Source organism: Megalops cyprinoides, chromosome 17 (genome assembly GCF_013368585.1).
Source record: "Megalops cyprinoides isolate fMegCyp1 chromosome 17, fMegCyp1.pri, whole genome shotgun sequence".
Classification (NCBI taxonomy): Eukaryota; Metazoa; Chordata; class Actinopteri; order Elopiformes; family Megalopidae; genus Megalops; species Megalops cyprinoides.
In genome coordinates, this window is record NC_050599.1 from 23,788,242 (window position 1) to 23,815,125 (window position 26,884).

The window sequence follows — 26,884 nt, forward strand, 5'->3', positions numbered from 1 at the left end:
AAATCCTCTCAATTCTTTGGACACCTCCTGCACTCTGATTAGTTAATCAGTTACATACATATGCACTCAGTTCATTAGATACGCATACAGTGCCAGTCAAAACTTTGGAAACATCTACTCATAGAAGGGCTTTTCGTTATTTTTACTATTTCCACATTTTAGAATAATAGTAAAGACATCAACACTATGAAATAACACAACTGGAATTATGCAATGACCAAGTTAAACAAATCAAAACTATCTTATATTTTATAGCCAAAGTAGCCAAAAATATTTTTTTTTCAAATTGAAATTTGATTTTGGAAAGAAATTCATACTTAGGCGTCAACTTCACCATTTATATTTGCCTAACAAACATTTCAAATCTTTATATCAAGTAAATCTTTAGATCAAAATGTGTTTAAATGCTCGTTTCCCATTGTCTTAATCAGGTGTATCCGAACTTTTGCCTGGTACTGTACATCTACTCTGGTCATTAGATACACACTCATTCACTCAGTTCATCACATGCGTATACATCCACTCAAGTCAGTGACCATGCACTAATCTCCATGCTGTAAACCAGCCATGCATATAACCTGCAGGGACCTGTATGATCACAGCGCCGCGAATGGGATTGGACAGTTTGAAGAGAGAACAACACTACATCCACATTAAGCTCTGAGTCAGAGCTCTAAAAAGCTCTGGTGCGGAGGGGATCAAGCCGTTTCAAAATTAACATGAAATCTGAATATTATATCACAGGCTCGCAGACCTGGCGAGTTCTTGCAATGTTTATGAAAACAGCCTTGCTCCAGTGAATTTTATGACGCAAACGCATTCCGCACGTATGTTTGTGAAAGTCCAAGGCACAGGGAGTCGTTTTCCTCACCGCGGCTGCTGGGACTGCCACAAGATGTTCATCACAGTCACGGAGCGAGTCTTCTGCAAGCGGCATAAACGGCGCAAAACTCCTCTCGAACGGTTGTATTGAAATCACGCAGTGCAGTCCGTCCTAGGACGCTTTGATTTTCATGAATGGAGGTGTTCCAAATGAAGGGGTACGACTGACACTTGTGAACGTTGTTTTTTTTTTTTTTTCTCTTAATCGAGTGAAAAATGTCCATAGCCAAGTCACTTCGACACTTTGCTGCACTGCACGACGTTGTCCCAATGTTTCACATTCGATGTGTTCTGGTAAATAGCGCAAGATAAGAAACACGCTGAATTCATATGCTAATAGCTTTTTAATTAATTGTGCTCCTCTGAGTATTGTATTGCATGTTGTGAGTAATTAAGTGGGTTGCTCAGTTCTTACAACCAGATTACCCAAACATCGTTGGTATAGGAACGATTCTGATCCTGTGTTTTTGATCACTATATGCAGCATATGCATATATGCATATGCAGCTAATTCTTATATGTCTTATAACTGGAGGGCATGGTATTTCATTATAAAAACAGAGGGACATTGTTCTAACAATTTAAACAACTATCAATGCGACACAAGGTCATCAAGGATAATATTGTATGACTAAGGCTACACAACCAAGAGCACCGTCACCAACGGGCAGGTTTTAAAAAAAAGCACTTTAAAAGAATGCCTTTTTTTGCTTTCATCTGATTTACTACCATTCATCAAAAATGGCTTCAATTTACTTCATCTGCTGTCTCATTGCTTAGAACTATGATAGTGGAGGAGTAGTGCAGGTTAAACAAAGTATACCTTCCAGACTGGAAATAAAATTCACCTATGACTTCAGTCCCTGCATACAACACTAATGTGAAATCCAGCAGTGAGGTATTACTGCAACCACCTCGTCTGCTGAAATACATCTAGTATAATGTAATGCTACAATCCTGTATGAAAACAGGTTTCCTTTAATCTTTCCAGCCTCTCGGGGAACTCTTGGAAACAGACAAATAAAAAGATATGTGCTGACCAGAAGGCAACACAGATACAGACACAGCAAGACTTAGAACACAGAGCGATCAGAGTGGGCCTAGTGATCCCATGGCAACTGTGGCAAAAGGACTGCTGGGTTTGGCCCTGACACCTCAAAGGAAGGTGGCCCATTCAGGATGTTCATTATGTGGCTGTTAAGTGGCTCGTTCCAAGTGCAGGCTGACCCCTACGGCATGGGTTCGAACCCAGCTGTGTCATCACAGCAAGGATTTGTCAGACTTCCCTCATGTCCCACAACTCGTTCAGACAAAGTACAAAATAAAAAAGACACGTGTCTGGGGCCATGGTTGGACCATCTCACACAAGGACTGAATCTGTGCAAAGGTAATTGGCCTCCCATGAAAGGAAGGGACTCGTTTCAGAGCGTAGCCTCTGCATTGCAATGGGAGGGATATAAAAGCATCAGACTGACTGGGATAACTATGGACACGACCCATCATTCGCAGTCAGAAAACTATACCAGAATATTACAGTATAGTAACATACTGAATAGCACAGTACTACATCACATAACTCATCTGTGCAGGCTTTCGGTAACCTATTTACTGCAGCTGAATTTCACCACGGGAGCTTCTGTGGAAAAGTCGCTTCACCCATAGCACAGTAGATGTTTGCTCCACAGCCGCTTGGTTCCAGGCCTCAACCACCATTCCATTCTGTGTGGCACAGACAGCAGAAGAGGTATCCAGACATCAACATGCATGTGTGTCCAAACTGGGAATAACAACCTCTCCAAATCAAAGGATGATAAACGGGGGTGTTATTAGATATATCAGGCAACCCCTCAGGTCTGACGTGATGTTTGCTTTTAGTCAATGTATTATCAACAGTGTTCAGCATGTAAAAAGTCTTTGCAATCAGGAGCGGCTAAATGCCTCCCTCTCGTGGACAGTGTGTGCTAATGCTTCACACAACACTGTTTTTGGGGTGCGAGCACAAGGTAGAGTTAGCAAGTGAGAGCAATTTTCAAACTTTGCGTCCAGGGCTGAAAAAAGAACGATGCATCGATTAATTTATGGTGCAAAAGGCAATCAACCCAAACAATCCTAAGCGTTTATTTATTTTTTTAAATAATTTTTAAAGGTACTACCAAAAATCGTTATTATTATTTATGATAGTGATTGCTTGATTGATTTAACAGATGCTCTTATGCAGATTCTTATGCAAACTATTAACAACTAATTAGTGTGTTTGACTTCGTCAAGCTTGTTGGTCTACTGAAATGACAACTGCATGTTGGCTGGGTGATAACGTTTCTAATCAAAACATTCAAATATTCCATATTCTTTCTTACTGCTGTACTGTTACTCAACGTTTGTTGCGACCTACACCTCTGGATCTGCGCAACGTCGGCTGAATGCTGGGTTGTTTTCGTGCTTAAGAATGTGTTGGATATTCTGAGGGAATAGGTGAATCAGCACCTTTAAATTTCAGTGGATATATGTACACGAGTGTCAATCCACCACATGGGCTGATATAAAATAGCGACCAATCGGATGACGCATCCGTTTACTATGCAGAAGGGCGCCACCTGCTGTTCATGCTCGCGAACAACCAAGAGGACCAAAAAAAAAAATCTAGGCGTGATGACGTAGCTCGTCCTAATAATGGCGGCGCCTGTGGTGCGATTGGAAGTTGTGCTGAATTAAATCGCAGGGTTTTGTAAATACTTATTTTTTGTTGTGGTTTGGCGAGATCCACGTGATACAGGTAGGCATGTTTTCTTTTCGGCTTCTTAGTCATAAAATGTGCGTTCGTTAGCTGGCTAAACAGTATCCTATTCCAAGTACCCTTTCTTTCGTTTAGCTATGATTGAGTTCGAGCTACATAGTCAAGGCGCAAATAGCTGGCTTAACGGTTGCTCGCTAGCTGGCTACGTCCCCCTAGCAAGCATTTTAGTCCCGTCCAGGTTTCATTCAGTGTGCAGTGAGCTATTTATTCATGGCGGGTCGTGAATCATACTAAATCGTATGAAATCGCTGATTAGTTATCTTACTTGACACATGGTAGCGGTAGGCGTTAGCTATCTTGCTAACAGGCTACATTTGCTGTCTGTAGATCAATCGCTCGTCATCTAATGCAGTGATATGCTTCTGTAAAAATACGCCTCGGACTGCTCGGGGCTGATTCGGTGCTGAACAGTTGTGAAATTAAGAGAAATGTACCTGTCTCTTTATCGTCAATAACGTTACATTATCCATGTGCTTTGTGTACCAGTTGGGGCGCTCGACCGCTAAAAGGTTATTTAAACTGACACCAGAAATGTGACCAGAATAAGTCGTCTGCTAAATCTGAAACTAAGATTTTACGATCCTTTGATTCCTGATCTGAATTAATTTTTATATTCGAGTAACCTAGTCCCATCTTCAACAGAGTTTCCAGAGTATTTGAGAAATGTATGCAGTTTCTCTGCATGACAGATTAAAAGTGAGCATTTGAATTTAATTGAACTAAACTTGAAAAAGGGATCTTTTTTTATGACCTATGCTGGTAGTGGACGGAAGGGATTTGATTGATGCATCCAGACAATGTAAGGGTTTGTGGGTCTTTGTGGCACCTGCCAAAAACCCTGACCAGTCAGTGGGCGATATAGAATAGGAGGTTGTCTCAAATTGGGTCTAAGGATTGAACTTTCCAAAAGAACTGTGTGTGGCATCTTATATACCTTACACATTATACATAACTTAAGTGGCATCTCTTAATATGTTGAAAATGGGGATAATGTCTGGCCTGCTAACTGCAAGGTTACTCAGAACCACCCAGCTATACGTTGGCCACAGTAGCTTACTAGGGTTGGTTACCTGGCAGCGCAGCACCACTTCAGGAACTAGATCCTGTAAGGCCTCACCCCCTTGAGATAAGCTGTGCTCATTTGCTGTTTTGCTAGGACCAGATTTTGCAGAACAGGGGGTAAATGTCACTTCTTAGACACATAGTGCTCACTGTACTGTTTATTTCGGTGCCGCCTGTGCCGCCAGCTACCTCACCCTCAGCAGCTTTCCTAACTGCGTGTTTCAGGGCTTCTGGAAAGTGTAGTCCTGACGGTCTGTCCGTCACGCAGTGCTGCCAGCCTTCAACAGATGAAGGAGAACAAGGAGAACTCAACCCCCCACAATCCCACCGCAGCCCTGGACCACATCAAGCCCTGCTGGTACTGGGACAAGAAGGACCTGGCGCACACGCCGTCCCAGTCAGAAGGGCTCGACCCTGCCACGGAGGCGCGGTACAGGAGAGAGGGGGCCAGGTTCATATTCGATGTGGGCACGCGCCTGGGGCTGTATCCTTTCCTGTCCAGTCTCATGTTATCAGTGTACCATGCAGTGGGGGTGTGGCTTATTGCATCAGTAAATATTCAGCTGTATAAATGTGGAAGAAGCAAAAACATCAGCCGTGAAAGTTGCTCTGTGATAGGCATGTCTGTGGAGTGGATGCTACATAATAACAACCCAACGCCTGTTTCAGTTCATTTGCAGGAAATGAGTTGTGCTCACTCTGATTACCTTGCTGTTATGTGCAGGTGTTTCTCCTTAACTCAGTCTCCAGGCACTATGACACCCTGGCAACCGGAATCATTTACTTTCACCGCTTCTACATGTTCCATTCTTTCAAGCAGTTTCCCAGATATGTGAGTATTGAGTGCCGTAAGCCGTATGAAAAGGGAAACAAAAGAGGTGCTGTGGACATCACTGCATTGACGCGCAACGGCTGGCAGCTGCAGTCGACGGGCTCCTGCGATTGGACTGACCCTGCGTGGTCTCTCTGCAGGTGACGGGGGCGTGCTGTCTCTTCCTGGCGGGGAAGGTGGAGGAGACCCCGAAGAAGTGCAAGGACATCATCAAAACGGCCCGCAGCCTGCTGAACGACGTCCAGTTCGCCCAGTTTGGGGACGACCCCAAGGTGAGCAGCTCTCCGTGAAGCGACGCACAGTCAGTTGCGAATGACTCTCAGCGCTTTCAGGGATCACCACCACCACCACATTAAATGATCCCAGCTCCTGCGTTCACAGTTACTGTCAGATCCCCCTGGAGCAGTGGTGGTTGACCGCTTCCATTGTTTTTTTCTTACTTTTAAATGCATAAATATATGAATAATTTTTTTAGCTCTTTGTTGAATGAAGCAGGTTAGATAAAGTCAAATCTATCCCTTTCTCTCTTCTTTAATTTCTGTCTTTCATTTTCATTGCAGTTATCTGTTAGGATTCGTCTGTTTCGTTTTTGTCGTTAGTCTCTAAGAACACCCAGCCCGTCTCCCTTTCCCTCGGCGTGTTTTCGATGCAGTGCTCTTCCGCGCCGTGCTTGTGTCTCAGATGACCTCTGACCTTTAGGTTCCTTTGGAATTGATCTCAGACTCTTCTTTATGAAAGGATGTCAGCCTGTTGTTGACAGCACAGTTGAACATCAGAAGTTGCGCTTGGTACTGGAATCTTAATTTACTTCACTTGATCCTCAACAGGAGGAAGTGATGGTGCTGGAGAGGATTCTGTTGCAGACGATCAAATTCGACCTTCAGGTGGAGCATCCGTACCAGTTTCTGCTGCGCTATGCCAAACAGCTGAAGGGTACAGTAACTATTCATGTATTCACTTAGTTATAGTTACGGTTACTTCTCAAGATTTCAGTTTGTCAAAGTTAGTTACAATTCAAGGATTCAGTTAGTCATAGTCAGTATTCAAGAATTCAGTCACAGTTACTGTTTAGGAATTAGTTGGTTAGTTATTATTCAAGTATTCAGTTAGTTAGACTTTTCAAGAATTCAGCTGGTTACAGTTACTAATCAAGGATTTGATGTTTTATTACAGGTTGTTTGATAACGGGGTATTGTCTCTTTCAGGTGACAAAAATAAAGTCCAGAAACTGGTTCAGATGGCATGGACCTTTGTAAATGACAGGTGCGATTTATATATTTTCTTATCTCGCTTGTTTGGTTAGTGTGTGTGTATGCGTGTGTGTACTGTATCACCTGTTCTCTCTCACCTGTGTTTGTAATGCACTGGCTGCCTGCACGCGCGGTGTCACCGTCCCGCTCTGACCTGTCCCCTGTGTCCGGCCGCAGCCTGTGCACCATGCTGTCCCTGCAGTGGGAGCCCGAGATCATCGCTGTGGCTGTCATGTACCTGGCGGGCCGCCTGTGCAAGTTCGACATCCAGGAGTGGACCTCCAAGCAGTCGTCCCGCCGCTGGTGGGAGCAGTTCGTCCAGGACGTCCCCGTGGAGCTACTGGAAGGTGCGTATACAGCATTTTCCTGCGTGCCGCACCTATAAGTTTCCACTGGGTTGTTTCCAGCAGATACACTAACCTGTAGGTTGACAGCCCCAGTAGATATATCGGTCTAGAGGACAGTCCTGTATTTCCTCACATTACCCAGCTGCAGAAGGATTTGAGGTGTCTGCTCCTTTCCATCCTTTTACCCTGGTAAATACCTAGCAACCAGTGCCAACCACTTGCCGGCTAACTAGCTATCTAAAACAATAGCTCAGTCACTTGCTAGCAGCGAGCCCCTGCGTCATTGGGTCTGTAACTTTGGAAGATCAGTAATTCTATTTTCCAAAGCTTTGGTTGTAAATGTAGGTTGGTTGTATATGTAAATGGCACGTTTAGCATGGCCATGTGCTGTGGTATAAACTTGGATATGTGACAGTGGAAACAAGGTAGACGTGTAGTCATGGCATTTGAGCTCCTCACAGAAAAATTGTTTGTTATTTGATTATTATTGTTATGTAATTGTTGTTTAATTTTTAAAGACCGATAGGGAGGTTAAATTTGGACAGGTATTTTGTTTGTGTACAGGTTTGTGCATAGTGTAAGAACTGAATTGTTTCATTCCATCAGTAAGCCGTTATGCTCTAAAAGAATACCCAGTGATGTTGTGTGAAGACCGCAGTATGCATCATGCCTGTACAGTAATCCAGTAAAGCCCTGTGCATGTGGTCACATTGGAGCCACCGAGCTTTGCTAGTTGTTAATTTATGTAACATCCATGTCTTGCCTCCTCTTTTTCGGCTGTCTGCTGCAGACATCTGCCATCAGATCCTGGACCTGTACTCGCAGGGCAAGCAGCCAATCCCCCAGCAGCCCCCGCTGCAGGAGAAGGAGAAGGCCCCGCCCTCGGCCCAGCCCCCGCAGCAGTCCCCAAACCCTCCGGCCCCACCCCCACCCAAGAAGACCTCCCCCCAGGCCAGCTCCCCCCGGCAGCTCAAACGGCCACCTGTGAGTTTGAGTCATCTGGTGGGGGAATGGCATACAACACACATTACAGCATGAGGGAGGCTGATATAGAGATATGAGATAGGGCGGCAGTGTAGCACAGTGGTTAAGGAGCAGGACTCGTAACCGAAAGGTTGCCGGTTCAATCCCTGCTGGGACACTGTTGCTGTACCCTTGGGTACTTAACCCACAGTTGCCTCAGTAAATATCCAGCTGTATAAATGGATAACATTGTAAAGAACTGTAACCTATGTAAGTCGCTTTGGATAACAGCGTCTGCCAAATGAATAAATGTAAATGTAAATGATATGACAAAGAGGAGGAAGCCTGAAAACCAGCAATGGTTCAGCTCAGCTCAAAATATACTCAGCTGTCCAGACTTATGTTGTCACAGGTTATGAGATCACCAATTTTACATAAACCGTATTATCATACAAAAGTGTTTTTTGGAAAAGACAAGTTAAAGCTGCATAGTCTGGCTTTGTTTCTGGAAGGTGAAAGAGCGCATGGTTTGTTGCATTTAAATCAACTTGATTAATACCGTTGAGATTTTTATAATATTTGTGGTAATACATATAGTTTTACGGTATCCTAACAACTCAAATGGATGAATCAGTTGTATCAATGAATTGATTCAAGTGCACACCGGGTGACAGGACCATTGGGTTGCATTCTGGGTAACTTATTCCTAGGACGTTTCTTGCCTCTGAAAGTGCCACAGGTATGTGCAAAGTGCCACTGTGGCTGGCTATGCAGTTATGTTGGAGGTAATTGGTGAAGTTTCTGTAGTTGACAGACACAGAAAGTGACAGAAATTGGGCTGCCAAGTTCTGCTTTGACATGTCGTATTCACCACTGAATGCGGGTTGCCATATTTTGACTTGTTTTATTTGTTTTTGCAGCCGGCTGCATCCCCAAAAGAGGAGCCAAAACCGCCAGGTAGAGAATGCTTTTGGTTAACATTTCACTGTAGTTACCAAAGGTAGAACATGTGATCTAGTCACTCCAACTAAGTGGGATAATAATAGAAACCATTTGTACTCCCCCTTCCTTGGCGTTTTGCTCTCTGACCAAAGGATGGTTTTCTTTCCTTCTCTTCCAGAACAAGTGGGTGCCAAAATCCCTCGTCTGGAGACACCAATGCCTCCACTGCCCACAGCACAGCCCCCGCCTGGTGAGCGCCCCCTACTGAACAGTTTACTGTATCCTAGTAAAGGAACTAGCGAGGGTAGCTACTACGATGTGCAGTGATTACAGCGAGCAGACTAGCATGCTGGTTAACATGTTCATGGAGACACATTCTGGGAGCTTTGTCATTTCAAGGTCGCTAAATAGCTAACCTGCTATTTTGTTCAGTTTAGAATGTACACCTTATATTCATGTACAACATCTTTGTAGTGGATTTGCAGACAATCAGGCTTGTCGGTTTTGGACCCCCTTTAACCTGGTGAGAGGGAAGTAGTGTTCAGAGCCAAACGTAACCGCTGCTGGCTACACTACTGTGTACTCAATGGTCTTCCCCTGGACAGCTTCACCTGACCTCTACGATCAATGTGATAATCACATAAGCTCCTTAAAAGCATTCTAATACAAACCGATCTAGTGAAGGGCTTTGCTTTCAGCCTTGTTTGTCTGTCTGTGGGGACATGGAGTGTTTGTCTGTGGGTATGCGTACCCGTGCATGTGTGTGTACAGTGCGTGCGTGTCATTGTGCGTGTGTTTGTGTGTGTGTGTGTGTGCGAGTGCACGTGTGCGACTTTGTTGTTTTGTGTGTGTGTGTGTGTGTTTTTGCATGGATGGCAGTGTGTTTAAGGGTGTTTCCTCCTCCTGCATGCAGACCGCAAGCCCCCACCCACCACGCCTGCCCCGCCTGCAGAGGTAGAACCACCGCCAGCAGCAGCAGCAGTATCAGGGGGCGACTCCGCAGAGGTGCCCAAAGGTCCGGTGCCCCCTCCGCCCCATACGGCCCCCGTCCACCAGGCCCCGCCCCTCCCCCACCGGCCCCCGCCCCCGCCCCCGTCCAGCTACATCCCCCTGGGGGGAATGTCCACCTCTAGCTCATACATGTCCGGGGAGGGCTTCCAGAGCCTGCAGTCCATGATGAAGACCGAGGGCCCCTCCTACAGCGCCATGCCCCCCTCTTACGGCCCGCCCCTGCAGTACCATCCCCACGTCTATCCACCCAGCGCCCCGCCCCCCTCCTCCTACCCCCCGCCCAACCTCCCGCCCCCCTCCCCCGCATACCCGCCCCCAGGGTACAACCACAGTTTCCCACCCCCTCCGCCTCGTATGGGTCCTGGGATGGGCATGCCCCCCACCAGCTACCCACCCCCTGGGCCCCCAGGTCCTCCCGGCCCCCCTGGCCCCCCTGGTCCTCCTGTCCCACCTGGTCCCCCTGTCCCCCCCGTGGGGCAGACTCAGGTACCCCTCCCCCCGCCTGGCATGCCCCCTGTGGGCGGCCTGAACCGAGGAGGGTGGATGAGATGAAACCGCAGTGAGAAAGTGACAGAGAGAGAAAAGCTGGGCTGGCATTCGCTCCTCCAAGAGAGGACCTCACCCCTAAACCCTCTCTGGATCTGAAAGCGGGACAGGAGCGAGGCTAGAGTATCAGAGAGAGGGTGAGGCTTCACAAACCCCAAAGTGGGTGTGGTCATCACTCCCTTTGCTGGGGAGAGCAAAGCCTTCTGTTCAAAGTGAGTGAATGACAGCACATGGTAGTTCTGCCCATCATGGGATACATGAAGCCTCAGTCTCTAGAGAAACACCTCACCAGATGAGGGTTTGTTAATTCCACACATTTGTCAGTTCTCAAAAAAAATGTCAGTTCCATCTTTCCACATTAGACTCCATGTCTGTTGTCATGTTTGTCAGGGCCCATCATTCAAAAAACAGATTTGGAATTGATTGAAAAGGTGGAGATGCCCGATTGGCTGATACATGTTCTCTCTTTAAGTTGTTGATCACTGCTGGTCCATGAAACACACACAGCTCCAATTTCTGGAGAAATGTGAAAAAAGTGAGTTCTGTACAGTGTAAAGTGTATTTTAATTTGACTTTTTATTTTTTTGTTTTTTTTTTTTAAACTAGTCGTTGAGAGTTTTCTTAGCCATACTTATGCCTGTTTGCAGAAGAAAAGACACATGGTTATTTGTATTTCTGGTTCAACTGTTGCAATAGAAAGCACACATGACTAAAACCATTGTTACCATTTAGATGTAACTAATTTACAATCAGAAAAGGGCAGTCTTGTTAACAGAAAACAGTGAAAATGAGAGATGAATTTTGCATGGCTCCTATGTGCCTTAGCTAGTGTAGTTTGTCCTATAACAGGTCATTTGGGGGACATTAAGAGGTGTAATGTATAGTTATTCAATCCAGACCACTTTGTGTCTGCAAACAAAGGACCTGGGATAATAAAACCCTTTTCTGCTCGTAAACTGTGTGTTGTGGTCTGTTGGCAGAATGTGAGGACATGTCCATTAAATAATTATGTATAAATGTATGTATGTATGTATACACACACATATACATACAATCACTAATTGTAAAATTCTGATATATTGTCATAGTATGGCTCTTGGTGCAGTTTATGATTTCTTCAAAGAGCTACCCAAACTGGCACAATGAATTTGTGCTCATTCTCACACTTGCCAGCAGGAGGTACATGACAGTTTTACCATGGATATAAATCAGTACCTCTTAATAAATAAATATAGTAAATAAGTACAGTTCTGTCTCTGTAAATCACTTTTTATTTTCAAAATCATCTAAAAGTGGCCCATTACATCTTTTTCCAAACTTGCTAAAAATATCAATCTGCTTTCAGCTAGAAACAGCTTATGAAAAAGGTACATAGGCATGCTATAGTTGCTACAGGAGGTGGGAGTCTATTTACAAAGCACTGCAAACTCTATGCATTCCATTTGAACACGTAGCACATGTACATATGATACAAAACTTTTCATTTAATCCCAGTTTTATAATCAAAGCCTCACCCACAAAAGAAGCAGCATAGGTCAAGAGAGTCACATTTAAATATTCGAACTTAATTGTTATCCAAATCTGTTAATGGAAAGAAAGATCAATGGTAATGTTTGTTATCCATTATAAGGAAGGTCACTTTTTTCCGTTATTAGACTTTCTCAAAACCCACATGAGTAAAAAAATAGCTGGCCTTCTTTGTGATGTATATAATTGTTCCAATATGTGCCACATTATACCTGAAAACTGCCCTCTCAGTAATAAACAGCATATAGTTTTAGCCAGCATCAGGGGATAATGTTTTCACTGTGGAAAATAAAAAAACATTTTTTCTTTAATGATCTCTGCTTATTTTGTTTGGATGTCCCAACACAGAAAAGTCAACCTAAATACACACAAGGTGTCGCTTCCGAAAGCCACTTGCTGAATCCACAATTTCTAATTCGGCACTCCCTCCCCAAAATGATTTCCAGGTGTCGTTTTGTCTTAAAAAAATCTGAAATTTGTTAACCTTAAAACATGGTTTGGCACAACTAAATTCTCAAGAGGCAAAACAAGTTTAGAACAACACCATTTAGCCAATGGCATCCCAGAGAGCTTGAATGGGCCAGCACTATCGCTCCAAATTATGGAGGGCAGCTCCCAGGAGAAAAAGATGCAGCAAGTGTCTTTGGCCGTCTTTGACCTAGAATACCCAGAGTTTGAGGCCGTTAACACAGAACATGCAGATGATTGGCACCTGTCAATCATCATCAGAAAAAAAAAAAAACATGACTTTTTTTTTGCAATAATTAAAAAAACCTCTGGTCAAGAGTCCTTATTTTGTCATAAACGACATGGCCTTCACTTTTTTGCACATTTTTCCATACAAGACGATAATTTTTTTTATCTTTAGAAAATAAAATCGGAACCTCTGTCATCCAAAACCCTGCATACGGTCAAGCGACATGCTGTACAAACATAAAAATACCAAACATAATTGGTGTGACACATAATATGGCCGATCTAAAACAGAAAACATACAGTGACAAAAAAAAAAGAGCAGTGCTACAGTTTGGAACTTAACCGGTATTGCCACTTCAGTTTTCAGCTTTCAGCTATATGCTACAACGCTCGGAAGCGATCTCTACATTTATAATACACGTCTTTCTGAGGCAGAGGGTACTATTAACAGTAGGTTTCACAAATCAACCTGAAGCCATTTAGCTTTACTTTTACCCTGGAAGACACAAACACAACTGACTGTAAAACCGGGCCCGCATAATAGCATACTCCAAACCCGCAGGTGACGTTCTCACAACGTTGTGAGAACGTTCTGGTTTTGGCGCAAAGACTGTACAAACCACAACATGTACTGCTAATTAGAAACTGTTCAACACAAACAAAAAAGGTGTAAGTCCAAAAATACTTTTCAGCACTGGTATGTACCCAAATTCAACACAGGGCGTGGCAAAGAGTGAAAACTAGCTGCCAGTCGCAAATACTTGGTAAGTTCAAAACAAAAACGAAAGGATGTGGTTGGTCGGTTACAGTCCAGTGAGGGAGCTCTGGGGATGAAGCTGCCACCCCGTTCCGTGAGGGGGGCGTTAGGGGGACCGGCGAGTGGGGCAGGACAGGTGTTGGTTTTGGTTGAAGTCGCCCGTGTTGTTGAGGTTCGCGCGGTTCTTGCGGGTTTCCCCCGGACACCCCCGGAGGGCCGGGTCCTACAGGGGCCCTTTGAACTGGTTCCCAGAGAGGTGCTGCCGGATGGACGGCTTGGAGCCTGCTGCATCTCCCAGCTTGCGCCACACCACCTGCACACACACATGCACACGCACAGCGATTAGGAAACACACAGGGGACATTCACTACAGATCCCTGTACATACTGTAACGTACTAATAATAAAGGCTTATGCACAAAGGGCATTTTCACGACAAAAAACAATGCAATAATGCACTTAATTTATATGCACATTTACGTAATTATGTAATAAATCCATAGTATATGTAAAAAATAGATGTGAGAGAGGGTGAGTTTTGGAGCAGCACTCTATTCCAGAATCAGCGAGTGAAGCCATAAACATAGAGCATGAATGTTTTATAAACTGTGAACACTGAGAGCCTCTGGTACTTCCCTAGCGAGGCACACCTGTTGCGTATGACAGAGAGAGGGGGGTAGAGACTCACATTACACATCTCCCTAACGATGGCCTTCTCCTTCTCACTGAGGTCCTCTTCATAGTCATCAGGAATCTGCTTGTCCAGGTTTTCGTGAACTTCAAGGACCTACACAAAATAAATCACACGAGGAACATAAGCAGGTTTCACAGGGGCTTTAATTAGATCTGTTCTTATAAATCAACTGTATAAGGGTTCGTTCTATCCTTAAACAAAAGCCTTGTGTCTCTGGAGTTGCAGGGGTTATGACTCTTCGTGACTTATACTAACTCAGTTTTATCTCAAAAGTTTACGCAACACGGTGTACGTGTGAAATCTGTAAATGTAATTCCCTGAAGTGCCACATGGTGGCACTACATGTATGCTGAGAATAGCAAGCAATAATTCATATGAAAGAGACATTTCATTTCATTCTGTTAGAATGGGTTATATCAATTTGTTTACACACAAGGCAGATATATCCACAGTATAAATGTGAACATTAAATTCAATAAAAAGACTTATGAGAAAATCAATAGGTCTTATTTACTTCTATCCAAATAATGAGACATTTGGTAATAAACAAAATGGCTGGTCTTACATAAAGCGTCCATTACAAACATCGCTGTTCTTGAAACATCAGCCATAAATACATACATGGAGCTACATAAGCCTGCAATCAAACAGAAATTTACACAAACCCAAATCCTGATTCACATCAACATGTTCAAAAGTTCAAGTATTCTCGAAAGAGCATCTAACTCCCGCTGGACAAAGACCTCAGCCTCCAAAGGTTTAACGTCAAGGTCAAAGGTCAGCTTTCTCTAGTTAAGCTTGTATTATGGGGGGGGGTATATATATGCAAATACAGAACAGAAAGTGTTGAAATAGAAAATTCTTCAAAAACAAAGCTTTGAGCGAACTGTGTGAATTGTGGGGGAGGGTCCAAAAGTACCTTCATGGCGTGGACCACCGCCTCTGGCTTCTGCACTGGGGGGAGGTACCCTGCCGTGGGGGATGAGTCACTCGTCGGGATTCGGGCGGACCCCTGTGGACAGACAAAAAGCAATGGTCACACTTTGCTCTGGCAATTGGGACACTTCTCTACGTATGATGCTAACAAGCTACCACAGCAACAACACAGCGTAATATAGTAATACACTACTGTGTGATACAGCAACACACAGCTATGTTATTACAGTAGCACACTGTACAACACCGCTGTCAAATCTCAAATGAAATATGAAAGATTACAGGGGAGAAAAATCTCTGGGGCGCATCCACGATCTGAACTGATAGTCCAATCTCTAACTCTTGTTTGTTCCTGAAGCCAAACTGGGAATAAGGTAAAAGTCCGTGACATGGCCCAGACGCAGTCTGCCAGAGCAACCTGTATCCAGGAAGCAGCCCTCTCAGGCTCTGCATCAGCCTCCCCCTGCCAATCGCCTGTGAAGATTCCCGTCACTTTTCTGAATGGCCTCAGCGCTGTGACTCATTCTGCTGGCCGTAAACGGCACGTCCTCGTCTGATGCAGAGGATGCTGGGACACCGGGGAGGGGGAGACAGCTTTCAAGGCCAAAGCTCTGAATCTCCGACCGGGCCGGGGTGGATCCGCGCCAGGGCCGGCTCCCGACATCCTGTGTCAGTGAATTCCTCTGTGCCTCTGCAGTGCTCAGCAATACCGCTACACAACAGCCAGGCTCAGGGTAATTTCTGCCCCCAAACTAGCAATCCAAATCCCTAATCCTACATAACCCCAACCATTATGCAGGGAGGGAAAAAAAGCTGAAACTGATCCAGGATCAGTGCTCAGGGGAGGGGGGCTCTATGTCCACAGCTTGGGGGAAAACAATGAGACTGACGTTAAAAAGGCGATGCTGTTCCTGTTGCTTACAGCCTGGGCCAGGACCTCTGCTTCATCGGGAGATTGTTCGTGACCGTCTCAGTGTCACGGGCGGATGGATGCCAGCCGCCTCCCCCACCCTCTCGGCCCGGCCACCAGCGTCATGTTCTAAGCTGAATTAGAGGCATGTTTACATGACTCCAAACGCAGGCTTACAGATGTACAATCTTCTGAATGCACAAACACACGCGCGCATTTTACAAGCCTTCCTCTTGAGGACCCAAGTAAACACCCTTTAAATCGCCTCAGTATGTGAAACTGAACTCTCATTTCTCTTGTCACCAAAAATTAAGAAGAGGACACTTTCCACAAACACACACACCATTTTAGACATTTTATAAGCCATAACGATGTGGAGCCCACATAGATGCCATGTGTTTTGCGGCAGATTAAAATGAAAGCAGCAACACTGCCACCTGCAGGTTGAACAGTGCTACACGGCACAGGCGGGCCAGCCTGCAACGTAAGCAATACAACATTAAAGATTGTTCACGGGATAAAATGGCGGGAAAGCAAGAAAGTTCAGGGCTCGGCGGTCCTGTCCTGATCTTTGGGATCAGAGGACCCGCTTGCGTAATGGCAATAACGCGAATTCCGCGTCTTAAAGTATTAGGTCAAAGCATTAAAGTGCATGAATGAGACAAAAGGAATTCTGAGGATTGGAGTTGTGCAAGCCGCAATCTCCAGCATCTTGGGATGCAGATGAACGCTCTGTCTCCACATCAGATTAATCCAGGGAACTAATGAGAGACATTAGTGCTGAACAGCTGCAAGAGCTGTCCATTTAGGCATAAGCATGCCCATGAGATGTCTGTCCTGGCAAAAAGCCTCTACTCTGCCTGTACGTGGCCTTCCACTCAAGGCCAAGACCACATTTTTTATGTTCCTGACAGAAGTCGGTGGCCAACAGACTAGGTGTAAGAAACCTAAGAATGTAAAATATAAATTTCTCACTGGTCGAGGACTGAGCACAGTTAGGCCAGGCAGAGGCGTTCATCAGATCCAGTGAGACCTATTGCGGTGCCCTGAGGGGAGGGGGGTCAGGGTTGAAGAGGGACTAAAATATCTGCTTCCTGCTAAAGACTCTCAGGTTACCCCTGACAACTCTGTGAGGAATGGGTATCATCACTTCACTTGTTCGAGGGTATGGGTTGATAGCAGGTAACATGCGCATAAATTAATTCTCATTTCATATGGATGGGTCAATATAATCATCTCCGCCCACCACCAGACCACCCAGATACAATAAAGATCAATGAATGTACACAGCGCCCCACCCTACGCAGTCAGACCAGGGATATCAACGCTCAATGAGGGGTGAATTCTGAACACAGCAAAACTAATTTCACACATTATGCTAGGGCGGCAATTCTATTTATGCAAGTGAGAAAAGACAAATCGAGCTAATAAAATGCTTCTGTAGTGTAAGGCCGTCGTCTTTCACCTGCACATTATGCAACGGCTGCGTCACTGAAAAGCATGTGGCCTACAGATGGGCTCTATTCTTAGGTTCACTGCACACTGGCCCTCTCCATCAACACGAGCATACGAATGAATTCCTCTACTTCCAGAGGTAAAAGGATAAAAAAAAAAAACAGTCAGGACTCAATAGGATACCCTGTTGGCTGTAGCAATTCATGGAGGTCAGACACCTTTAGCCTAGCTGGAGAGTCAAGTCGAAACCTGCTTTAGCAGTGCCCAGAATGTCTGTAGTAGAATGAACTCCCTTCAGCCAGAGCGGAGGGCTTGTGCGCTCGCTACGACCCTTTCAAAAGACAATCGAAGATCTGTTTGGAAGGGATTTCATCTCAGAGAAGAAAGACTTAACATAATCGACACGAACAGCTCAAGTGCAGGGTAGCAGCATCAAATAAGTGTCCCTGTCAAGAGTGCTCAAGCAGAAAATATTCACAACACCTGTCTGTGCACTGTGCTGTGGTGGCTCCTCAAAGCGCTTAATAAATCAAACTTTAGCTGCCAAGTCTGATCACACACAGAGACTCCACGGCACTTCCTGCCCTGTCATGTCCCAGCTGCCACTGAACGGAAAGTTCCGGAACCTCTGCTAAGTCCAGACCAGGAAGGACGAATGATCTGGGAGTAATGTATTGCACTGTAATGTACATTGTATTGCAATGTATTGTACTGTAATGTACATTGTATTGCAATGTATTGTACTGTAATGTACATTACATTACATGATATAGCGTAACGTAAGTTACTCTGTTTACAGTTACTTTGCGCTGCAAAGTAACTGTAAACAGATGGGGGGGGGGGGGTGGAATCACTTTTGCCACATAAAACGGCCGCCCGAAAACACGAGGAGGGAGCGCCGTTTTTCGTCAGTGATTAGAGCGTAATTGGGTGACGCAATGCGGCTCGGGTCCGCGGCTCGACCTCAGGTGTCGTTAACGCGGGCCGTAAATCAAATCGCTTTGTCTTAATTGCGGCCGGCGATGCTGCAATCGGTCCCCTGCTAATGTGCGTTTCTGGAAAACAGGGAGGGAATTGTGAGCGAGAACGTTTTACGGGCGTGTTAAGAGCTGTGGAAGTGTCAACGTGGGCCGCGCTCGCTCCCGTGAGGGAAATGTGTGAGGCATGGCACACAGGGGGTCCCCCAGCCGGGACCGTACGGCTTTCGGGGACTGGTGTTTAACTCCGATGAAAGGAGCTGGAATGTGGCGAGCAAACACCGTGGCTCCGTTGAGGGAACAGGCAAACACCCCCCCTTTTCCCTCACTTCTCTCCAGCTGTGAGTAAACACACTCGCGGCGCTTCAGTCCAGAGCCGTTTCAGTCTAACACTACTTCCCAAATCTAGCCTAAATGCGCCTGCTCAGCGAGATCTCCCAGTCCTCTGAGGGACAGATGAGTCCACAGCCCAAAGCACTGATCCTGGATCAGAACCGGTTTTTAAATGAAATGGTTAGGATCTGTGCTGGGTAAGATGACCCTGGATCATGTGCTGGGGGGATAAGTGACTGCTGAAGAGAGGCTGCTCCCCGTGTACTGATCCTGAATCAGTATCCAACTCTTAACACAAAATGGTTTGGATTAGGATTAGGGGTGGATCAGGCAATCCCGGATGGGTTTTTGGGGATGAAGTGATTGGAAGCTGATACTATATTAGCAGGCAGCGAGTGAATTCTGTCATGCGCCTGTAAGCCTTTAGGGTTCGAGGAGACCCCTCGGACTGCCGGAAAACGGTTATCACCTTTGCCAATAGCCCCTGTGTAGCCGCAGTGACGGGATGCCAGAAAGCACAAACATCAGTAACCTGAGCTCTCCTGACGGACTGATCTCAGAGCAGTCGCGGCTTCCTCTCTGCTCTGACACATCGATTTTGTGAAGTCTCTCCGCCACCGGCAAGGTTCGCTCCTTTGGCAGTTTGTGAGAGAGCACAACTGCACGTCTCTCTCCTGCCCTCCCCCTCTCTTTCTGCCTCTCTCGCTTTTTCTCCCTCTCTCTCTCCCTCTCTACAAGCATCTGGAGGGCCAGCGGTGAGGGGCACTCTGTTTGGACGTCCATGCTAATTGCTCTTAAATTAAAATCAGCTCCAAAGAGATAAATCTTTTTAGGACTGACGGTTCTTTTTTTAGCCGCGGAAATTTACTCTTCAAAAAGCCCTTGAGGAAAAGACAGTGAGTTTGGTCTCAACCGTCTGATCGGTTACTGAATGGCTATCCTGTGGCAGTGTAGCACTGTGATCAGGGGGCTGCACCCACTAACTACAGGGTTGTAGGTCTGAAACCCAATCAGGGAATTTTCGCAAGGTACTTAACCTGAGAGCAAGCTGGATATAAGTGGTTACTTTTATCAAGCTGTATAATTGTAAGCTATATAAGCGCATGGACCATAAGACGTACAGCTCCATGTGGTGAGAGGTGGGGTGCAGAGAGGGTGTGATGTACAGTAGGTCATGAGGTCTAGGCTCCCCAGTTCGGGTACATACGTTGTGGAGGGTGTCCTGGTGCGGCGACAGGAGGGATGAGAGCTGTGACTCGGAGTGGTAGAGGGTCATGCCTTTCCGCAGGGTCCTCAGGTCTCCAGGGTTACACTGCTGAGAGGGGAAAAAGCACGTGAATGAAAAACGAGATCCTGAAAGCGGCCACACAGAGGACTTCAGGTCTGTCGCTGCAAATTACAGGCATCACGCTGCACATCTAAATACACATAATGACAAGTAAGAGCTGTGGCCCTGACCCCTCCAATTACTTTCCCAGTCAGGAGGTCGATTAGCGGACGGCTGCTCTCCTACAGGGCCCCAGAGTAATGGAGCTAATGGAGTAAACAGCCCATAAACAGCCCATAAACCACAGGCCGAGCAGGGATTTACACACAGAGTGATCTCTAAGAGCCCTAGAACCTGGGAGTATGTGTGTGTTTGTGTGTGTGTCCTGTACCTGCCTGTGTGTGCTGTGTATGTATGCTTGTGTGTTTGTGTGTGTGTGTGTGTGTGTGTGTGTGTGTGTGTGTGTCTCTATCACTCTCACCCCCTCATGCCCTCTCCTCACTGGACCCCAGTCACACAGAGCTGTCAGCCTCTCTTTAAACTTTTCACACCATCAGCCATAAACCTCTCAGGCAAATGGTAAACACACAGCACTCATCAGCAGCCTTCACACCCTCAGTCACTCATACACAGGCCAGCTTTAAAACTCTAATGCTCAGACCAGAACACAGGTCAGTCTTCAGCCTCTAACACTGAGACCAGCATCACAACTGTAAAGTTATCACACACAGGTCATCCCTAAACCTCTAACACTCAGACCTGTGTTACCTCCCTTAGCCACCCACACACAGGTCAGCCTTAAACACACAGACCACAAGCAGATATGCAGCACAGCTGTCTTTGAGGGGGGAAAAGGTGAGGTCAAAAAGATCTGCAGAGTCCTCCTTTATTAAAGTTGTCAGTATCGGCAGGCCCTGCGAACACAGCCCAGCTGAAGCCAGGAAATGAAACCAGCACTTTTCTTACAGCATTTCAAATGTCATGCACTTGAGCTTGTCCCCGTGAACCTGTCTGGTACTGACTGAGCGTAATACAAATAAACCAAGGAGAGCTCTGTTAACCAAGACCTCCACCCACCAAGAGCTCCATCCACTGAGAGCTCAGCCCAGCAACAGCTCCACCCATAAAGAGCACCACCCACCAATAGCTCAACCCACCCACCATCAACCCCATCCATTAATAGCTCCACCCACTCAGAATTCAGATGTGGGTTGAAAGAAATCTGCTTCATTCTGTCTCTCAGGTATGCTTTGTCCACACCCATCTCCTTTCACCTGAGTTACAGGCACAAAGGTTGGGGGCCGGGCTCATAACCAGAAGGTTGTGGGTTCAAATCTAACACTAAACAATGATGTCGAAAACCCTTCAGAAAGGCACAATGAGATGGTTCAGTAATTACCAAGGCTGTTCAACTAATTAAATGCAACAGAAAAATGTTTCTGGATAAGGTCACCATAGATAACTCTTGGCTACATGAAAAATAATTTATCATTAATAAAAAAAAAAACAGCATATGAAAATGACCAAGAAAGGGATGGTAGCTGTTTGTTTTGTCTTGTCTTTCAATACAAAAAGAAATGGAATTCTACATCCTAACGCACTCCCAAGTCAGCAAGGGACTACCATTTCCTATAAGTCTGCCGTTTTCTTATTGCTCAGGCATCACTAGCCGATCCTGGATCCAGCAGATCGCAGTCCCGGCGTGGGGGGGGGGGGGGCAGCAGTCACACGGCCTGTTTCCAGATGGCGGCCCTCCGCCTGGGCGCGTGGGGTGCAGCAATGCCTCCACAGAGGTCACCTTGCGACCGCGCTCCATTCATCACAAGGATGGATGGCGGAGGCCCCCTAACTCATTTAGAGTAATTGAATATTTTAATTATGAGGAATCGGCTTATCGGGACAGCCAGCCGGACGCTGCGAGCTGCGGTTGCGTAAGGTAGGCGCGCTGACGCTTCCGTTACAGGCCCTAACGCATTGCGCGGCGTCCCCCACCCGCTTGGGGCGACAGTGCACCATAGTGGTGTCTCCTAAATGCCTATAAGATAATGTAACATATAATGTCTGCAAGCTAGTTAGCCTTTTCTTCACAGTGCGGCTCATCGCAGTCAGGTTAGGAGACTTCATCAGCAAGCACCAGAGCGGTGCAAGCTCAGCATCAGGACCTGGAAAACGAATGCCACTCTGGTTTTTTAAATAGACCGATATGAATCCTTTTCAGAGAGCAGTGCCATGCGGTCTTAACTATCCCAGGCAATCGGCCTAGAAGCAAACTCCTACTGTGAGGCACACTGACAGCGTGTGTGCGGAATGCGCGATTCAGGCCATCTTTTATTTGTTGCAGGCTGGCCGGCTCCTCACTCTCCGCTGTCAGGAGACCTCTCCGTAAGTGGCAATTAAATGTGACCCAGCAGACGAGGTGCCATCAGTGATAAATTTCAAAGGCACATCTTAAAGACTGCTCTGGCCACGGAAGCACTGCAGAGTGCCTGTGTGTGTGTGTGTGTGTGTGTGTGTGTGTGTGTGTATATGTGTATGTGTGTGTGAGAGAGAGAGAGAGGCCCTTTATAATCAACCCCTGCATGCGCTGATGATATTGATGAGATAGTGGTACTGAATATGTGTATGCGTGTGTGTGCGTGTGTTCATGTGTGTGTGTACATGTTGTGTACACGTTGTTTGAGTATGTGTGTGTGTGTGTGCGCGCGTGTCAGTGAGTGCCTGAGTCTCTGGAGGCACACACACTGTTCCTCAGATATGACTCCTGACGCACAGACTCAGACAGGCAGCAGATGCAAAGTGTGCCTTTTATTTCTTTATTTAGCTGTTTCTGTGCTTCTATTTTCCTCACTGCTGAATCCCCTCTGGCTCTGCGCTGGGACTTGGAGGAGTCTGACTCAGCCTGCACTACTGGGGAAAAAGTCCTATCTGTAAAACAGAAACAGCAATTACACATGGCACAGAGAGAGAGACCCACTGACAGGGCCAGCCATGTCTGACACGCACCTTCCCCTCCGAAACTCCTGTCTGTGTCTCCGCCCCGTGAACTCGTTTGACTCGGGGCTCCAATGAGCCGTTCGGGACTTTGAACAGGGTGTGGGATGACCCGGGGATTGGTGGAAGGTAAAAAAACCCGCATGGGGGTTGGGTGGTGTGTAACTGTCCCCGATGGCACGCGCTGTCACCCTGTCCACTCCTGTTGTGTTTGCTGTCCCCCCTGCTGTCCCTCAAAGAGCCACAAGTGTGTTTGTGTGTGAGAGAGAGAGAGAGAGAGAGAGAGAAAGAGAGGGAGGAAAGAGACACAGAAAGGGAAAAGATACAGAGAGAGAGAGCAAGCAAGCAAAAAACAGTGAGAGAGGGAGGGAGACAGGAAGAGAAAGAGGCAGAGAGAGAAGCAGAGAGAGAGAGAGCGAGCAATCAAGTGATGAAAGACAAAGAGACAGAGCGAGAGAGAAAGAGAGACTACCCTGATGGCAGCTTGTTTTTCCTTTTAACCACAGGGCCAGACTTTACCCATAAACACGCCAGCCCTTTGTAAAGTGCATTCCACTGAGGATCCGCTTATGCGCTCTGAAATGCTGGGTGGTTCTCCTCATTTTCCTCTGCCTATATTGTTCCCTTCTAAGGATTACAGCTAACGTGAGATTAGACCACTTCATGAATAGCTCTCACGGTATACAGAAGCATTAAGATGCTATGTTATATAAACGCAGCATTGTACATTTGGCGATGTCTTCGTGACAAGAGCTCATTGTTGCATTATTCAGATATTTCAACAACTGAAAGCCATTAAAGCAAAAAAAAAAAAACATCTAAATGTCTGTTGTTGACCACCTACCTCTTTTAGCATTCTGAGTAACGTGAAAATTTGGCATTGGAGGACTGACTTGCAGCCCACATTAATGAACAACACTGACTATGACACCAAAACCATTTTACAAATAGACTGAACTGGTTCACTTTGTCAGAACCTTCCAGAAGCTGCACCAGACACATAGATAGGAAGGAGAGAGACCTGATGACTTGCTGACCAAGAGGTAAGGGAATTATGAGAATAAGTGTTTTTGTGACAACATAAATGAGTGCTCCTCTGAGTCTGTCAAAATTTTGTTTGGCAACCATTCTGTTTAACACTCTTTTAGATTAGCAAGCAAAAATAACCATTTTATATGCAACAGTAACAATAACTACTGTACATAATACTTAATGGGAATGGGAAGGCTGCTTGTATAAATGACTGAAAAATTATCCAACAGCAGCTGACCAAAGTTAGCCATTAGCTTTTGTGACATTTGGCCTTCCTACTTATCCACAACAAAATACAAAACCAAACCAGGAATTCATATGTAACATGAGGATGCCATCTGTACATGCATCATCGTCTGCAGTCTACACGGAGTGTGGAGATGGAACTGTGTGGTGGATTGTGGGAAGACGACATCTGTGTGAGAGATCCGTACTTATGGCGGGTCGCACGCGGCGGGCGGGGTTAAATCGACCCCGCCTTCTGTTCTCAAGGTCGCGACCTCCACCATTGATGGAGGGTGCTGGAGTCTGCCTGTGTTCCAGAGCATCTGTTCGAGGTCCCCCACAGAAAGAAACCTTCTACCAGCTCTACACCACAAAAAACGACTGTCAAACTGAAAATGTTCTCATTTCATTTAGCAAGTTCATTAGCATTACCTAAAGGGAAGGTGTGAGACTGTTTCCCTAAGGATTTTTTTTGTCAGAAAAATTCTTTAGTATGAGTTTCATTTTCCTCTCAAAAGATTTTTTGTCTCAGTCTTTCCTCACTCTGTCATGAGAAAAGAAGAATCGCCACCTTGGAGTCGACAGTCGATGGATATATGCCTCGGTATACAAATGTACCGCATCAGCATTACTTTTCCACTGTGAGAGGTATTTTTTGATTTTCAAGTTTGAAGCTGGACCAAACTCACTTAAAAATTTTCACCCTCAGACTTAAAAGTCATTAGAGGAAAAGACATCCTGACAAAGACGGTTTAGTTCAAGGAGACTTCTGAAATACAAGACTACATCTTCAAAAAAACACCCCCCTCGTGCTGTTCTGTGGCTGAAGCGTCTTTGTTCTGCGTAGAGTAATGAGGGGCTGGCTAACACAGCTCTGCACCAGCAGTGTCATGCTGGAGGAGCCTCTCCTTTTTAACAAGGTCTTGCCTCCGGTGGAAAGGGCCGGCTCGGCCGCGTAAGGCCGTCTTCTCCCCGGTCGGCCCTTGCAAACCGTCTCCAACCGCCCCTCCAGGGGACGGCACCGCCGCCTTTAGGATGCTTCTGAAGAACAAATATTTGCATCCCTTTCACGCCTGCGCGGTGCCACGCTGCACTCTAGATGAACCCCCGGTTCTCTCAAATATTAATCTGGGCCCGTCTATGAATTATGAAGGAGAGTGTCTGATCCTTCAAATGTAAGCAGCGCTTTGCTCAGCGGGGAGACGGGCCTCGTGGAGACGGGCGGGGGGGCGCTTGCTGGGGGGGGGCGAGTTGAGCGGGCACCTCGGGTGCCTCCAGAGTCAGTCGGCCACCAGGGTATGGCGTGTGCTAACCGGCTAAAGTCAATGTGTGCAAACGCACTGTCTCTGACAAGAAAGTTCACTTCGGTAATTATGACTAACAAGCTCGCCATTATCTTTTATAGAAGCGAGGCAGAACTTAAAAGGGCTAACTTTTTGATCATGCTGAACAACTCTGCCAGCCACTTCCCTGAAAGTAATTCTTAAGCGAGGGTAAATTATAATTGCTAAAATGAAATACCAGTAGGCGATTTCTACATAGTTCTTGAGAAGAATTAATAACACTGCACTTCTTTAATTACACATATCATAAAGGTTGCCAGGCCCTGCCTACACGCAGGCACAGAGGGACTGGAGGTAATTAGAGGCAATCAGAAGTGATGCCAACACAAAAACGCAATTATATTTCGAAGCTATTTTAGATCTGAGCTGAAATGTGCTCGGTGGATCTCTGTGCCTGTCTGCCCAGATGACCCGAGTCATACTAGTGCAGGAATATGTTATCACAAGAAGTTTTTCACATCCGCAATCGGTGCTGAAATTCAGCACCGGAAAGGTGTTTGGATCGAATCCGATCAAAGATGAAGGGTAGAGGGAGGGGGGAAACGAACTCACGGGGGCTTGGCTATCTTCCATTCGCAGAAATCACAGAGCTCAGCGGACGGGGTGCTGTGGAAATGGTCCGCTCTGCATGGCCCGAGGCAAGGTCACGCCAAGGTCGCTCCAGGTGTACTGGCACACCGCCAGCACCACCAGGGCCATGTTCCGTCTTAGTATTGCGGACAGACCGCGCCGCCTTACAGAAGAGCTGCTCTTTCAAATGACAGGACCGCACCCCACTTTCTGCTGTTCCTGAATCAGTTTATCCTGCGGTATGTGCGTAAGCCACAGGCGGCCACCCTGTCCTTTGCGCTCCGATAGCTGCGTCGTCAGGCTCTCTTCACACGGCCGGCTCTGCTTCATCTCGGGCTCTGTGCAGTGAGTCCCAGCACCGTTACATGTGTGCATTCCACATGACAAACACACCGTGTGCCTTTAAACTGCTAACAGTGACAGGGGACCAGCCAAGCTGCAGAGCCCACCCCACACATCTGCACGTGTGTGCGCACGTGCACGGACATGTGTGTGCGTGTGTGTGCACGTGTGTGTATCTGTGTGTGTGCACCTGTGTGTATC

At 46.3% G+C, this 26,884-nt stretch overlaps 2 protein-coding genes across 3 annotated transcripts in view; one reads left to right on the top strand and one right to left on the bottom strand.

Moving 5' to 3' along the window:
- The first annotated feature begins 3,545 nt into the window (after window positions 1–3,545).
- LOC118792487 (cyclin-K-like) lies at window positions 3,546–11,126 on the top strand. The gene is made up of 11 exons (XM_036550344.1): window positions 3,546–3,655; window positions 4,964–5,222; window positions 5,489–5,570; window positions 5,711–5,842; window positions 6,398–6,503; window positions 6,776–6,833; window positions 6,998–7,167; window positions 7,958–8,151; window positions 9,051–9,087; window positions 9,251–9,322; window positions 9,986–11,126. The coding sequence occupies exons 2-11, from the start codon at window positions 5,026–5,028 to the stop codon at window positions 10,633–10,635; spliced, it is 1,698 nt and encodes a 565-aa protein (XP_036406237.1). The 5' UTR covers window positions 3,546–3,655; window positions 4,964–5,025; the 3' UTR covers window positions 10,636–11,126.
- Window positions 11,127–12,925: 1,799 nt separating this feature from the next.
- LOC118792197 (coiled-coil domain-containing protein 85C-A-like) overlaps window positions 12,926–26,884 on the bottom strand; it is a 45,839-nt gene continuing 31,880 nt past the window's right edge. The window contains exons 3-6 of one of the 2 annotated variants that reach the window (XM_036549964.1): window positions 20,121–20,225; window positions 15,222–15,314; window positions 14,297–14,395; window positions 12,926–13,922 (exon numbers count right to left, since the gene is read on the bottom strand). In XM_036549964.1, coding sequence (XP_036405857.1) covers window positions 13,833–13,922; window positions 14,297–14,395; window positions 15,222–15,314; window positions 20,121–20,225 — 387 coding nt within the window. In that variant the 3' untranslated portion in view covers window positions 12,926–13,832. Of the gene's footprint in view, window positions 13,923–14,296; window positions 14,396–15,221; window positions 15,315–20,120; window positions 20,229–26,884 lie in introns of both variants that reach the window. The other variant, XM_036549963.1, reaches the window with a different exon arrangement.